We start from the raw sequence: 16,611 nt of genomic DNA, 5'->3' as shown, positions 1-16,611 counted from the left end.
TTATGTCAGAACCGCTGTAAAATCAGCCACCCCTGTGCAAATCACCAATTTAGGCCTCAAATGTACATAGTGCACTCTCACTCCTGAGCCTTGTTGTGCGCCAGCAGAGCATTTTACGCCCACATATGGGGTATTTCCGTACTCAGGAGAAATTGTGTTGAAAATTTTGGGGGTCTTTTTTTCCTTTTAACGCTTGTGAAAATAAAAAGTATACGGCAACACCAGCATGTTAGTGTAAACATTTTTATTTTTTTATACTAACAAGCTGGTGTAGCCCCCAACTTTTCCTTTTCATAAGGGGTAAAAGGAGAAAAAGCCCCCCAAAATTTGTAGTGCAATTTCTCCCGAGTATGGAAAAACCCCATATGTGGCCTTAAACTGTTTCCTTGAAATACGACAGGGCTCCGAATTGATAGACCGCCATGCGAATTTGAGGACTAAATTAGGGATTGCATAGGGGTGGACATAGGGGTATTCTACGCCAGTGATTCCCAAACATCATGCCTCCCAGCATGCCTGGACAGTCAGTGGCTGTCCGGAAATGCTGGGAGTTGTTGTTTTGCAACAGCTGGAGGCTCCATTTTGGAAACACTGCCATACAATACGTCTTTCATTCTTATTGGGGGGACAGTGTAAGGGGGTGTATATGTAGTGTTTTTACCCTTTATTATGTGTTAGTGTAGTGTAGTGTTTTTAGGGTACATTCGCACTGGCGGGTTACGGTGAGTTTCCCGCTAGGAGTTTGTGCTGCGGCGAAAAATTTGCCGCAGCTCCAACTTCAAGCAGGAAACTTACTGTAAACCTGCCCATGTGTGTGTGTGTGTGGGGGGGGGGGGGGCAAACCTCTAGCTGTTTCAAAATTACAACTTCCAGCATGTACTGACAGACTGTGCATGCTGGGAGTTGTACTTTTACAACAGCTGGTGGGAAACTGGTTGGAAAACCTTCAGTTAGGTTTTGTTACCTAACTCAGTATTTTCCAACCAGTGTGTCTCCAGCTGTTTCAAAACTACAACTCCCAGCATGTACTGATCGCCAAAGGGCATGCTGGGAGATGTAGTTATGCAACAGCTGGAGGTACACAACTACAACTCCCAGCATGCCGAGACCGCTGTTTGGGCATGCTGGGATTTGCAGTTTTGCGACAACTGGAGGGCTACAGTTTAGAGACCAGTGCAGTTATCTCCAAAATGTGGCCCTCCAGATGTTGCAAAACTACAAATCCCAGCATGCACAGACAGCAAACAGTTGTGTGGGCATGCTAGGAGTTGTAGTTTTGCAAGATCTAGAGGGCCACAGTTTGGAGATCACTGTGCAATGTTCTTTAAACTGTAGACCTCCAGCTGTTGAAAAACTACAACTCCCAGCATGCGCAATAGCTGTCTAGGAATGCTGGTAGTTGTAGTTTTGCAACATCTGGAGGGCTACAGTTAGAGACCACTGTATAGTGGTCTCAAACTGTAGCCCTCCAGATGTTGCTAGGCAACTCACCGGCTTCCGTAGGATCCAAGGAGCCAGCTGCATGACATCGCCGCCCGCCAATCACCGTCGCCCGCAGCCTCCGCAGATCGTTAAGTGACCTTCACCGCCGATCCCTGTCGGTTTCCCCGTCCTGCCCCGCCTATTGTGGGTGGGCAGAAGGGGGAAAACGAAAGTAAACTTCCCGCCCCCGATCTGCTATTGGTCATCGCGTCTATACGACCTATAGCAGGGATAGGAGGGATTCCACCTCACTCCTATCCCTTCAGGGGGATCGTCGGTGTCTTGGACAACCGCGATCCCCCTTATATTCCGGGTCACCATAGACCTGTAATCGCGCAAACCGCAAGTGTGAATTCATTTGCGATTTGCCGCGATCGCTGACAAAAAGTCTAAAATTATATATAACCCTAATAAAAAAATCACCCTTCTCCCATTTCTCAAAAAATAACTAACAACTTATGAACATTTTTGGTATCGCCACGTGCAGAATTGTCGAAAGTTAAAATATAAAGTTTATGATCCTGCACGGTGAACGACGTGAAAAAATGCTAAATGCCAGAAAAGATGATTTGTTTGGTCACATATAGTGTTGCTCGCGAATATTCGCAATACGAATTTTATTCGCGAATATCGCATATTCGCGAATTCGCGAATATAGCACTATAAATTCGTAATTACGAATATTCGTATTTTTTTTTTCACAGTACACATCACAGTGATCATCCCTCTCTGCTTCTAGCTTGTGTGGTGTAAAGAAGGCTCTAATACTACTGTGTGAGACTGGCGAGCAAATGTTCGCATATGCAAAAATTTGCATATGTTAATTTTCGCATATGCGAATTTCCACTTATGGTAATTTTTTATATGCTAATTTTCGCATATGCTAATTTTCGCGGAAATAAAACGTGAATATTACGAATATGCGAATTTTGCGAATATATGACGAATATTCGTCCATATATTCGTGAAATATCGCGAATTCGAATATGGCCTATGCCGTATAGATGTCCTGGCCACTTACATAGGATTTTCCCTACGGTACCGGCGACGTGTTGGCGTTGTGGTCAGGGATTGGGTTCTTACCTTCATACCTGGTGGGATTGCCCTCTAATCCATTCCTTCTGGGACGAGGTGTTTGATTTGTATAATAGGGTTTCCTCGGGCTCGATCTCTCCTGACCCCGCCATAACTCTTCTCTCTCTATTGCCTGGCTCATTGTCCGGGGCAAAGAAGGGTCTCCTGAGGCACTTTCTTGGTGCTGCAAGAGCGGTTATCCCTCGCCACTGGAAGACTATGGTGACGCCCACGAGAGTCGAGCTGGTAGAAACGATAAATAGGATTCGTAAGATGGAGGAGATGGTAGCTACTGATAATGACAAATTGGATGTCTTTATGGCGGTCTGGGCCTCCTGGGACAGTAATAGGGAATCGGCAGAATTTCTAACTTGGTTATGTTAGTTCATATGTCCTTTCCATGGTGGCTTCTCTTCCCTCCCTCCCTTCCTTACCCGTTCCCCCGCCTCCCTCCTCCTAACTTTCTTATTCTTTTTTTTCTTATTCTTTTCTTACTTTTCCTACCTGTTTGTCCTACTGAACTCTTCTCTTATTGTGTTCTTCGACTTTGCTTCTTTCTTTTGTCTTGTATTCCTTTTACTGTACGTCTATTGGTGTTATTGTGACCGGCATGATTGGGTAATAAGGGGATATTTTGAGCTGGTGTTTGAATTAGTGCAGTGGGGGCTATGCCTTCCCTCTATATTAATGCATCCCTTTGATGGTTGTGGCTGTTGTGAGCAGTGTTATGGTGTTTATGGGGATATGCTGGTAGCGGCTTCCTTATGGAGGTTGCGATTTATTCTTTAGGGACGGCTGGCCACTCCTGCATGGAATTGTGTACCCCTACTCATTCAGGTCTTCTGTGTAAGCAATAGATTGTTTTAAACTGTCTTGTTATATTTTTATTGTCAAACTCCAATAAAAACGTATTTGTCATAAAGCCACCAAAAGGCGGCCTGGATTGTGGGGTATGATCCCCACCCTTCACTTCATCATTCCCAGTAAGAGCTGTCCCGATTGGCCTTCCAGCTATATTATGGCCAGAGTGTCAGTCTCCATCGCAGCACAGACACAGGAGCCTTGGTGACATATATCGCCCATGAACCACAATGCCTTTCACCTTCTCACATACCCCCCCTTTGTTCAAGCCTGAGGGGGCGCAACAGTGGACTCGTGATAGGGCATCGGCGTTGTCTAGCAAACGACCCACTCTGTGTTCAACCCTAAACTTGAAATTCTGTAATGACAGAAACCTCCTGGTGACCCTGGCATTTTTGTCCTTGGCCTGGCACATCCACTTAAGGGGGGAATGATCCGTCACAAGACAAAACTTCCTGCCCAACAGATAATAGTGGAGAGACTCGAGTGCCCACTTAATGGCCAGGCACTTTCTCTCACTATACTAGACATGGTCTTGGCCGGGGTCAGTTTTTGGCTGAGAAAGACAACGGGATGCTCTACCCCATTGACTTCTTGGGAGAGTACAGTACCAAGACCTACCTCAGAGGCATCGGTCTGTACCGCAAATTCCCTTTTGAAGTCTGGTGTCACAAACATATAGGGCCTGCTCTGCCTGTTCGTTCCAGCGCACCATTATGGACTTGCGTCCCTTTAGGAGGTCTGTTATGGGCACAGTCACCGTAGTAAAATGGGGATGAATCTCATATAGTAACCCACCATTCCTAGAAATGACTTCACCTGTCGGGTAGTGACAGCTCGGGGCCAATTCCGAATGGCCTCTATTTTGTTTACCTGGGGTTTGACAACTCCACGCCCAATGACAAACCCCAGGTATTTGTCTCTTTCAACCCTATGGCACATTTTTGGGGTTAGCAGTAGTGTTGCTCGCGAATATTCGCAATGCGAATTTTTATTCGCGAATATTGCATATTCGCGAATTCGCGAATATTCGCGAATATAGCACTATATATTCGTAATTACGAATATTCTTTTTTATTTTTTTTATTTATTTATTTATTTATTTTTCACAGTACACATCACAGTGATCATCCCTTTCTGCTTCCAGCTTGTGTGGTGTAAAGAAAGCTCTAATACTACTGTTTGAGACCGGTGTGCGAATTTTCGCATATGCGAAAATTTGCATATGCTAATTTCCGCATATGCGAATTTACGCTTATGTTAATTTCTGTATATGCTAATTTTCGCATATGAGAATTTTCGCATACACGAATGTTCGCATATGCGAAAATAAATCGAGAATATTACGAATGTGCGAATATTCGCGAATATATGACGAATATTCATCCATATATTCGCGAATATTCGCGAATACGAATATAGCCTATGCCGCTCAACACTAGTTAGCAGTTAACCTGGCCTTCCTAAGGTAGTCTACCACTGCCTGTTCTTTTGGAAGGTGACTTTCCCAGTCTGTACTGTGGATGATGATATCGTCCAGATAAGCTGAGGCATTCCGACGATGTGGCCGAAGTACAATATCCATTAGCCTTTGAAACATAGTGGGAGCGCCATGTACACCAAAGGGTAACACCTTCTACTGAAATAAACCTTCTGGTGTGACAAAGGCTATTTTCTCTTTGGCAGCCTCCGTCAAGGGCACCTGCCAGTACCCTTTTGTGAGGTCCAAAACAGAAAAATACCGAGCCTGTCCTAGCCTTTCAAGAAGCTCATCAACTCTGGGCATGGGATATGCATCAAACTTGGACATCTCATTAAGTTTGCGGAGATTGTTACAGAACCGCAGCGCACCGCCTGGCTTCGGTATTAAGACTATTGGACTGGCCCACTCACTTTTTGACTCCTCGATGACATCCAATTTTAACATCTGCTGTACTTCTTCAGAGATGGCTTGTCGCCGTGACTCAGGTACCTGGTATGGTTTCAACTGTATTTTTACCTGGGGTTCAGTGACTATGTCATGGCGGATGACAGAAGTACGTCCAGGAAGGTCCAAGAACACATCTGTGTTCCTACTGACGAACTCCCTTGCCTCCTGAGTCTGTGCAGAGGAAAGGCTGTCAGCAATTTTCACTGTGGCAACTGCACCAGACTGAGGGAAGGGAAACTCCACCCCTAACAAACCTGGCTGGGGGCTGTCATCCACACTAGTCTCCCTATCTCTCCAGGGTTTCAACAAGTTTACATGGTACACTTGCTCTGGCTTCCTTCGCCCGGGGTGGTGTACCCTGTATGTCACTTCCCCTACCTTTTCGATCACTTCGTAGGGACCCTGCCACCTAGCCAGAAACTTGCTGTCTACCGCTGGTACCAGAACAAGAACCCGATCTCCCGAGTTAAAGTTCCGAACCCGAGTCTGCCGATTATAAACTCTGCTCTGAGCTTGCTGAGCTGCTACCATATGTTCCCTAACCAAGGGCAACACTGTTTCCATCCGTTCCTGAAACTGAGTGACATATTCAACTACACTTTTGTGCGGCGTGGGCGGTTGCTCCCATGCCTCTTTAGCTAGGTCTAACAGACCACGTGGATGTCTGCCCTATAGCAGTTTAAAGGGCGAGAACCCAGTAGAAGCCTGGGGCACTTCTCGCACTGCGAACATGAGATAGGGCAGCAAAAGATCCCAATATTTCCCATCTCTAGCCACCACCCGCTTTAACATATTTTTTAATGTTTGGTTAAACCTTTCTACCAGGCTGTCCGTCTGCGGGTGGTACACGGAGGTCCGTAGTTGTGTGGTGTCCCGGTACCGTATTTTATACTGTACCTTTGTAGAGGTCCCCATAGTCAGAGTCCCTAGGAACGTCGAGGTCCCTCTTCTATAGTTATCCCCTTGTCACCCCTTGGTTAGTTTGTATTTGTATAGAAGTTCATATAAATATAAGTATAAATATGTATATATTCAACCTGCGGGTCATGTGATTAGGGTTAGAACTCTATGGTTTTGCTACAGGACCTTTGGAGGTTCTCATGACGTGTTCACCCACAATGCAATGTAACGGTGAGTGACAGTTGTTATGGACCAATCCAAAATGGCCAGCCCCTGCCCATATAAGGGAGCTGCGCCATCTTGATCGCTCTCTTGGGTTGCTGATTCTGGAAGAGGTAGGACCTCCGCAGCTTACAAAACAATTTACTAGGCCAAAGCCTTGCGGCCTCGGCCTATATCAAAGTGGTTATACTAAGCAATTCCCCGCTACTCCCCGCAAGATCACTGGACCTAAACGCACCCTTAAATCCAGCGGATCTATGCTGCCAAATCTCTGAGAAGCTAAATTGAGCTTATCTGATCCCGAACAACTGTCAATCCCTGTTCAACTATATCTGTAGAGACTCTGTTATCGGGACTTTTACTATTGCTGCATGTAAAGAAATTCTTCAGTAAAAGTTCCTGCAAGTTTCCAGTTAATAGTGGTTATGGACAATCCTTTATTCTACATTCACCTATTGCTCTTGGGAAGGGTGGCAATAGGCCTATCAAGATTACAGAATTTAACCCACACCCTGGCATCACGAGTGACAAGGGTTAACAGCGCCCTTTATAATTCTGAACAGCAACACCCTAACTACCCTACACCCCACAAGGCTTTATCTCCCAACGCCACCACAGTTGTTTTACCTGCAGTAACTTATGAGCTCTTTCATTACCTTTGGCATAAACGGGGTTACCTCGTCAGTCAACACCTCTTTAACCCCTTAACAACGCAGGACGTATATTTACGTCCTGCGCCGGCTCCCGCGATATGAAGCGGGATCGCGCCGCGATCCCGCATCATATCGCGTGGGTCCCGGCGCTAATCAACGGCCGGGACCCGCGGCTAATACCACACATCGCCGATCGCGGCGATGTGCGGTATTAACCCTTTAGAAGCGGCGGTCAAAGCTGACCGCCGCTTCTAAAGTGAAAGTGAAAGTGACCCGGCTGCTCAGTCGGGCTGTTCGGGACCGCCGCGGTGAAATAGCGGCGTCCCGAACAGCTGATCGGACACCGGGAGGGCTCTTACCTGCCTCCCCGGTGTCCGATCGACGAATGACTGCTCCGTGCCTGAGATCCAGGCAGGAGCAGTCAAGCGCCGATAATGCTGATCACAGGCGTGTTAATGCACGCCAGTGATCAGCATTAGAGATCAGTGTGTGCAGTGTTATAGGTCCCTATGGGACCTATAACACTGCAAAAAAAATGTAAAAAAAAAGTGTTAATAAAGGTCATTTAACCCCTTCCCTAATAAAAGTTTGAATCACCCCCCTTTTCCCATAAAAAAAATAAAACAGTGTAAAAAAAATAAAAAATAAACATATGTGGTATCGCCGCGTGCGTAAATGTCCGAACTATAAAAATATATCATTAATTAAGCCGTACGGTCAATGGCGTACGCGCAAAAAAATTCCAAAGTCCAAAAAAGCGTATTTTGGTCACTTTTTATATCATTAAAAAATGAATAAAAAGTGATCAAAAAGTCCGATCAAAACAAAAATCATACCGATAAAAACATCAGATCACGGCGCAAAAAATGAGTCCTCATACCACCCCATACATGGAAAAATAAAAAAGTTATAGGGGTCAGAAGATGACATTTTTAAACGTATAAATTTTCCTGCATGTAGTTATGATTTTTTCCAGAAGTGCGACAAAATCAAACCTATATAAGTAGGGTATCATTTTAACCGTATGAACCTACAGAATAATGATAAGGTGTAATTTTTACCGAAATATGCACTGCGTAGAAACGAAAGCCCCCAAAAGTTACAAAATGGCGTTTTTTTTTCGATTTTGTCGCACAATGATTTTTTTTTCCGTTTCGCCGTGCATTTTTGGGTAAAATGACTAATGTCACTGCAAAGTAGAATTGGCGACGCAAAAAATAAGCCATAATATGGATTTTTAGGTGGAAAATTGAAAGGGTTATGATTTTTAAAAGGTAAGGAGGAAAAAACGAAAGTGCAAAAACGGAAAAACCCTGAGTCCTTAAGGGGTTAAGTAAGCCCACTTGGGATAACATCTCCATTAGCTCCTTAGCTATGAGTATGGCAGAGGTATGTCGCAGAGGTAGCGCCTCGGGATACCGAGTAGCATAGTCCAGGACAACCAGGATGTGTTGGTGGCCCCTAGCAGATTTCGGCAACGGGCCCACAATATTCATAGCAAGCCGTTCAAACAGGACCTCGATAATCAGGAGGGGGACCAGGGGACTACGGTAATGTGGCTGGGGGCTAGTTATTTGGCATGTTGGGCAAGATTCACAATACCTTTCAACCTTCTTATACACGTTGGGCCAGTAAAAACGCTGCAAAATTTGGTCCTGTATCTTCTGCAGGCCCAGGTGCCCCCTTAGAACATGTTGGTGGGCTAACTCTAACACAAGCCTCCGAAATGCTTTCATAACCACCTTCATTTTGGCGATACTGCTTTGCCTTGACTCTTTGGAGAAAACACTCCCGCTGTACTGTCAGTCACTTGTCGGCAGGATCGTTGCCCCTAGCAACCACTCCAACAAGTTATCCCAGGCTCTGTTCTTCGCAAACAGCGGGCTGCAACTCAATCTCTGACCTTACTGCATTGCCCGTGTCATTCACCAAATGTGATGACTCGCTCTTGCAGATAGGTGTGGTTGCAGTATAGAGGCAAGGAAACAGTACTTTTCAAATCAAAGTTCAGTGTTTTATTCACACTTGGCAAACAGTCTTTAAATGCAGAACAAAGGAAAATGTAACAAAAGTCCGCCTGTATTCTATAGGTGTTTGTTCACACAAGAGTCCATGCCATACGGCATCAAGCAAGTCTTTTCCAGGCAGGCTGCTGACCATCTTCCAACCTCTTAGGGTAGGACTCCACTCTCAGCTCTCTCTGGCAGTGTGTGCTGCAACTAGCAAATCCCCCTCAGCTGGTGAAGCAGGTTGCCTTTAAGGCCACCAAAAGGCGGCCTGGATTGTGGGGACTGGCCCCCACCCTACACTTGGCCATTCCCAGTAAGAGCGGTCCCAGATAGGCCTTCCAGCCATACTACAGCCACAGTGTCAGTCTGCATCGCAGCACAGACACTGAATAAATACCGGCTCTTATTTCACCAAGACCAGGAGCCTTGGTGACACATACAGACCATCAACCACCATGCCTTTCACCTTCTCACAATAGATAGATATGAGATAGATAGATATATCTATCCATTTTTTTTGGGGGGGGGGAGGGGGGAGGGGGGGATGGGACCTATCGCTCCTAGTCTGATGGTGCTGTATCCTCCGCTGAAAATAGGTCTACTATGATATATTCACATGATGATGCTTCATCTGGCGTCACGTCATCTTGTTGATCCTCAAGTGCTCGATCTAGTAGAGGCACTGTCAATGGATCAACTGCCAGGACGCTCTCGGCTTCAATCATGTTGCTCTTGGATGTCATAGTAAGAACCTAAGAAATGAAAGAAGAGCCGGACATGTTGTAACCATTCATATTTACTGACATATAAAGGCCCCAGACACAACAAAGCTGCTACATGTGAACAAGACCTTGTAAATCTGGATTTCATATACTGACCTGGAAGTCCCAATACAGCATTATTTGGCTAATACATGAGCAGACCAATACGACCCACTCCAGGATGGTCAGCGTAATTCTGGAAGACTGAAAATAAAACAGACATATACATTTGACTTTGTCCATTTTGGTCTTCCCCTTTATTCACCAAGCAGTGGTGCGAATTACTGGGATTGGGATTCCATAACCATGTGAAGAAGTTCCCCCTATGTGGTAGAATATACATACCTGTGTGCAGTACTCGCTGGTGCAGGTATATACTGCTGTCATTTTACAGGATAACCCTGAAAGGAGGACGTATATAGGAAAATAACCTAAACCCTGGAGAATGGGGTCATATTTTAGTAGAAAAACACAATTTCACGGTGGACGACAGAAGTGACAAGATAACCCAGCTCCCCCACCATCAATGGCAAAGGAAAGAACCTAAAAAGTCATTATGGTGTCTGAAAGGATTTACTGGAGTTTCCTTTAATCCCATAACATAACATAGTGAATTGTAAAGGATACGGCTAATGTTAGCCAGCAAGATGGTCACTGACAGCACCGTGGTGGTAAGACGCCTACATCTACGGTCCCTGGAGCCTGGGTACAGCTGAGATGCCAACGATATGCCTCCGTAGATGACCATACTTGTTAAAACTGCCAGGCAGCTATCATTAAGCATTGCTGAATCCTAGAGGAAAAAAAAGAAAATATGACATTTCACAATATACATATCCTGTCCTAGATGACCTATCATCAGACAACACATAGAGCTCCATATCATTATACACCATTAGCAGATATATGATTTTCCTGGATACTTAATATCTGCCAATGGTAAGTATCCAGGATAATCCTACATCTGCCAATGGTGTTATTATATTATCTGTATTCTTATACTGGGCCTTATGTATCATTGTGAGGGGGTGTGAGCTCAGGTCCATTCTGTCCCAAGACCTACAGATCAGCAGGTTATCTGACAATACATGGCCCCAGTTGTGCTGCTCTTCTCCTGGGTAAGGGGGCTTCATAGGTGACCAGCTAAGGGGCCCTAAGACCACAGAATCTGTATAAACAAACCTGTATCAATGGGGTTATGATGTTGCCAACACACGTCATCCACCCGAATGTCAACATCCACGTTTGGCAGGTGACTCCACAAATGCTTCTCTTCAGGGCCTGGATCTCCATGGATTTGTAGATGATAAACAAAATCCCGGCCTCTGAAACCATATACAGAACAGTCTAAAGATGGTATATATACCACACAAAGCATATACATGTCTGAAGATATTAACAATTAGAAAATATGCAGGAGATATAATTCAGTAACACATAGTGGATCTGCCAAAAGTTGTCTGAAAACATGTGCTGAAGCTGTCATGGCGGCCATGTTAGTAGTTACTCAAGCTGTGACGCAGCTATAAAGGCGGCAAGGGTCACAGTTACCCCCCTGCCACTACACTATATGCTGCGGCCTGTGGCTGCATAGATGGGTCACACAGACCAATCAGTACAGTACTACGTTTAGGGGCGGACTGACGGGAGGCTCACCCGCACTAACCTGAATACCTAAGCTTATAGTGCGGGGGACCCTCTTTTTAACGTTGCTTCTCTTACCCCATTACGTGCAGCTGTTCAGAAGATACGAGCAGACTGTCTACATACTATTCCTGAGAATCTAGCAATAAGGAGCATTCCCAATGGGCTTTTAGCAACAATAACAAGTCTTCACTTCGGCTGTTGGCCCCGCCCCTTTATTATTCACTGCTAGTTGTGTCCGCCCCTTTATTATTCACTGCTAGTTGGGCTCGCCCCTTCATTAATATTCCCAGCTCCTCGGCCCCACCCCCTTCATTACACCATCCCTGTACACTTCTCCCCCTCAGCATCCTCCCCGACACCCTCCCACCCACCAATGTGTACACAGAGCTAGGACCCCAAGACCAGGCCAAAGCTTTCCCATGCTCCTGAATGGCTAAAATGTGTCAGTACTAAGCAGATCATGTGCATTTCAGGAGCCTGGGAAAGCTTTGTGTGATAGTCAGACCCTGTAATTGTTACAGGAACATGAGCCATTACAGGCTTCTGACTGGCACATGATTGTCTTAGTAATGACACATTTCTGGCCATTCAGGTGCCTAAGAAAGCTGTATGACAAACCCTGTAATGACTTATGCTACTGTAATCATTACAGGACCATGAGTCATTACAGCAACCACATGCCCGCCACTGCAGGGATTAATATATGACATCTGAAGTTTGCCTGTGCATAAAGCAATCCAACTACAAGCAGATATGCCATTCAGGAGCATGGAAAAGTTAGGTGACAATATCTGACATAGCTTTTCCATGCTCCTGAATAGCATGTCTGCTTGATGGCTGATGGGCATGGTCAGGTGGGCCCAGGCTAAACTTCTGCACCCATGACACTTTAGCTACACCTTTGTACTCAGGATGGCACTAATAATAATTCCTATAGATACATGTAGTGCACTTACCTAGCAGAGAAGACACGGTGGAAACTACAGTCAGCACGATGGATTCTGGATATTGTGCTCCAGTGTCACTGAGGAGAAATAGATTCCATTTATAACATTAGCAGGGCCGGTCACTAGTATCAAGGGCCGGTCACTAGTAACAAGGGTCGGTCACTAGTAACAAGGGTCGGTCACTAGTAACAAGGGCCAGTCACTAGTAACAAGGGCCGGTCACTAGTAACAAGAATCGGTCACTAGTAACAAGGGTCGGTCACTAGTAACAAGGGCTGGTCACTAGTAACAAGGGTCGGTCACTAGTAACAAGGGCCGGTCACTAGTAACAAGGGCCGGTCACTAGTAATAAGAATTGGTCACTAGTAACAAGGGCCGGTCACTAGTAACAAGGGCTGGTCACTAGTAACAAGGGCTGGTCACTAGTAACAAGAATTGGTCACTAGTAACAAGGGCCGGTCACTAGTAACAAGGGCCGGTCACTAGTAACAAGGGTCGGTCACTAGTAACAAGAATCGGTCAGTAGTAACAAGGGCCGGTCACTAGTAACAAAGGTCGGTCACTAGTAGTGTTGCTCGCGAATATTCGCAATTCGAATATTATTCGCGAATATCGCATATTCGCGAATTCGCGAATTTCGCGAATATAGCGCTATATATTCGTAATTACGAATATTCGGGTTTTTTTTCCTTCACAGTACACATCACAGTGATCATCCCTCTCTGCTTCCAGCTTGTGTGGTGTAAAGAAGGCTGTAATACTACTGTGTGATACTGGCGTGCGAAAATTCGCATATGCGAAAATTTGCATATGCACATTTTCGCATATGTGAATTTTCCCATATGTTAATTTTCGCATACGTGTATTTTCGCATACGCGAAAATAAAACGAGGATATAACGAATATGCGAATATTCGCGAATATATGACGAATATTCGTCCATATATTCACGAATATTCGCGAATTCGAATATGGCCTATGCCGCTCAACACTAGTCACTAGTAACAAGGGTCGGTCACTAGTAACAAGGGACGGTCACTAGTAACAAGGGCCGGTCACTAGTAACAAGGGCCGGTCACTAGTAACAAGGGTCGGTCACTAGTAACAAGGGTCGGTCACCAGTAACAAGGGCCGGTCACTAGTAACAAGGGCCAGTCACTAGTAACAAGGGCCGGTCACTAGTAACAAGGGTCGGTCACTAGTAACAAGGGCCGCTCACCAGTAACAAGGGCCGGTCACTAGTAACAAGGGCCGGTCACTAGTAACAAGGGTCGGTCACTAGTAACAAGGGCCGGTCACTAGTAACAAAGGTCGGTTACTAGTAACAAGGGCCGGTCACTAGTAACAAGGGCCGGTCACTAGTAACAAGGGCCGGTCACTAGTAACAAGGACCGGTCACTAGTAACAAGGGTCGGTCACTAGTAACAAGGGCCGGTCACTAGTAACAAGGACCGGTCACTAGTAACAAGGGTCGGTCACTAGTAACAAGGGCTGGTCACTAGTAACAAGGGTCGGTCACTAGTAACACTAACAAGAAACATCTATTATTTTCTTAAAGCGCATTTGTCAGATCCCACAAAAAAAGAATAATGTTACTCAGTACATAATCCTGACCATGTACATCTAATGTTTATGCCTCTATCACCTATATTTATTATAAAATACCTCCTTTCATTAGCTCACTGTATTAGAAATCCTCTCAGGGGAAGGGGGCGTGTCCCTCCTTGTGGTGGTGCACGGTGATTGGTGTGTAGTGGGAGGGGGGTGTGTCCCTCCTTGTGGTGGTGGGAGGTGATTGGTGTGTGGTGGGAGGGGGCATGTCCCTCCTTATGGTGGTGGTAGGTGATTGGTGTGTGGTTGGAGGGGGCGTGTCCCTCCTTGTGGTGGTGGGAGGTGATTGCTGTGTGGTGGGAGGGGGCGTGTCCCTCCTTGTGGTGGTGCGAGGTGATTGCTGTGTGGTGGGAGGGGGCGTGTCCCTCCTTGTGGTGGTGGGAGATGATTGCTGTGTGGTGGGAGGAGGTGATTGGTGTGTGGTGGGAGGGGGTGTGTCCCTCCTTGTGGTGGTGGGAGGTGATTGCTGTGTGGTGGGAGGAGGTGATTGGTGTGTGGTGGGAGGGGGTGTGTCCCTCCTTGTGGTGGTGGGAGGTGATTGGTGTGTGGTTAGAGGGGGCATGTCCTTTCTTGTGGTGGTGGTAGGTGATTGGTGTGTGGTGGAAGGGGGCGTGTCCCTCCTTGTGGTGGAGAAAGGTGATTGCTGTGTGGTAGGAGGGGGCGTGTCCCTCCTTGTGGTGGTGGAAGGTGATTGCTGTGTGGTAGGAGGGGGCGTGTCCCTCCTTGTGGTGGTAGGTGATTGGTGTGTGGTGGGAGGGGGCGTGTCCCTACTTGTGGTGGTGGGAGGTGATTGGTGTGTGGTTAAAGGGGGCGTGTCCCTCCTTTTGGTGGTAGAAGGTGATTGGTGTGTGGTGGGAGGGGGGCACCCCCCGTGTAATGTCACACTCCGCCCCCTCAATGCAAGCCTATGGAAGGGGGTTTGACAGATGTCACGCCCCCTCCCATAGGCTTGCATTGAGGGGACGGAGCCGTGACGTCACGATACTCTGGCCCCCGTGATAGCCAGTCATCAGTCCCGGAGCGAACATGCTCCGGGGACTGATGGTAACGGGGGGCTGCGTGAAAGATCACAGGGGTCTCCAACGGTGGGACCCCCACGATCAAGCATCTTATCCCCAATCCTTTGGATAGGGGATAAGATGTCTTAGCGCCGGAGTACCCTTTTAAGGATTTGGGCAATGTTCTGCAGAGAAACCTTGGGTCCAGACATTTATGTGTTACCGTGACACGTACCATCTACCTTAACATTATTGCAGACTCACTTCCCCTGTCATGGCAGTAGTACAGGGCAGTGGCATCTTTCAACAGGATAATGTCCTGCCACACTGAAGAAATTGTTTTAAGGGGTACTTCGATGGAAAAAAAACATTTTTTAAATCAACTGGTGCCAGAAAGTTAAACAGGTTTGTAAATGATTTCTATTTAAAATGTTAATCCTTCCAGTACTTATCAGCTGCTGTATACTCCAGAGGGAGTTGTATTTCTTTCTAGAGCTCTTTCCAGTCTGACCACAATGCTCTCTACTGCCACCTCTGTCCGTGTTAGGAACTGTCCAGAGTACAAGAAAACCTCTCCTGCTCTGGACAGTTCCTGACATAGAAAGAGGTGTCAGCAGAGGGCACTGTGGTCAGACAGAAAAGAACTACACAACTTCCTCTAGAGCATAATGCAGCTGATAAGTCCTGGGAGGATTAAGATTTTTATATAGAAGTAATTTACAAATCTGTTTAACTTTCTGGCACCAGTTGATCTTGTGAAGTTCATGTTTCCTGCAGTCATGTATTCAATGCATTCAGAAAGTTTTCAGACCCTTTTAGGCCCCTCCTTCATTATTCTGCACTCAGCACCCCATAATGACAAAGAAAAAACAACATGTTAAAAATCTTTCAAATTAATCGAAAAGGAAAAAACAAATATCTTGCAGTGACATAAGTATTCATACCCTTTACTCAAGACTTAGGTGAAGCCCCTTTGGCAGTGTTCTTGGAGATGAGGCCACAAGGTTTAGAAACCTGGATTTGGGGATTCTCTGCCATTCTTTTCTGCAGATCCTCTCAAGCTCTGTCAGGTTGGATGGGGACCGTTGGTGGAAGATCAAATGGGTTTAAGCCAGGGCTCTGGCTGGGTCACTCAAGAACATTCACAGTCTAAGCATAGGATTGCTTTAATATATTTTTCCTGCACTTTTGGTACATTTTTTTTTAATTTTTATTTTTTTTAAACTGACACCGTCCACCGTGCGAGATCACAAACATTATATTTTAATAGTTTAGACCAGTGTTTACCAACCTTTTTCGGCTTGAGGCACCCCTCCAAAGTTGTCGGGGGAACCCCTACTGAAGTTGTCGAGCAAAACAAAAAAGAGAAAAGCGCCGCAATGCACAATGTCTATTTATCTGTGGGTATGTAGATTACAGTTCTACTTTATGCAGCTACTCACAAATGACGTCTTCTCTAATCAGCAACGTTCCCTTTTCTTCTCCATCTGGCCCGGCCATCATGACAATTTCTTCC

General features: G+C 45.9%; 1 protein-coding gene across 1 annotated transcript; it reads right to left on the bottom strand.

Annotated features, from left to right (window-relative positions):
• Positions 1 to 9,691: 9,691 nt before the first annotated feature.
• Positions 9,692 to 12,572, bottom strand: LOC130361028 (uncharacterized). The gene is made up of 6 exons (XM_056563586.1): positions 12,496 to 12,572; positions 11,075 to 11,217; positions 10,520 to 10,685; positions 10,238 to 10,293; positions 10,010 to 10,096; positions 9,692 to 9,883 (listed from the first exon to the last, which is right to left on the bottom strand). Exons 2-6 carry the CDS (start codon positions 11,183 to 11,185, stop codon positions 9,692 to 9,694), a joined length of 612 nt encoding a protein of 203 aa, XP_056419561.1. The 5' UTR covers positions 11,186 to 11,217; positions 12,496 to 12,572.
• Positions 12,573 to 16,611: the final 4,039 nt, after the last annotated feature.

This window comes from Hyla sarda, chromosome 3 (assembly GCF_029499605.1).
Source record: "Hyla sarda isolate aHylSar1 chromosome 3, aHylSar1.hap1, whole genome shotgun sequence".
Taxonomy (NCBI): domain Eukaryota; kingdom Metazoa; phylum Chordata; class Amphibia; order Anura; family Hylidae; genus Hyla; species Hyla sarda.
This window is presented reverse-complemented; position numbering and strand designations above follow the sequence as displayed.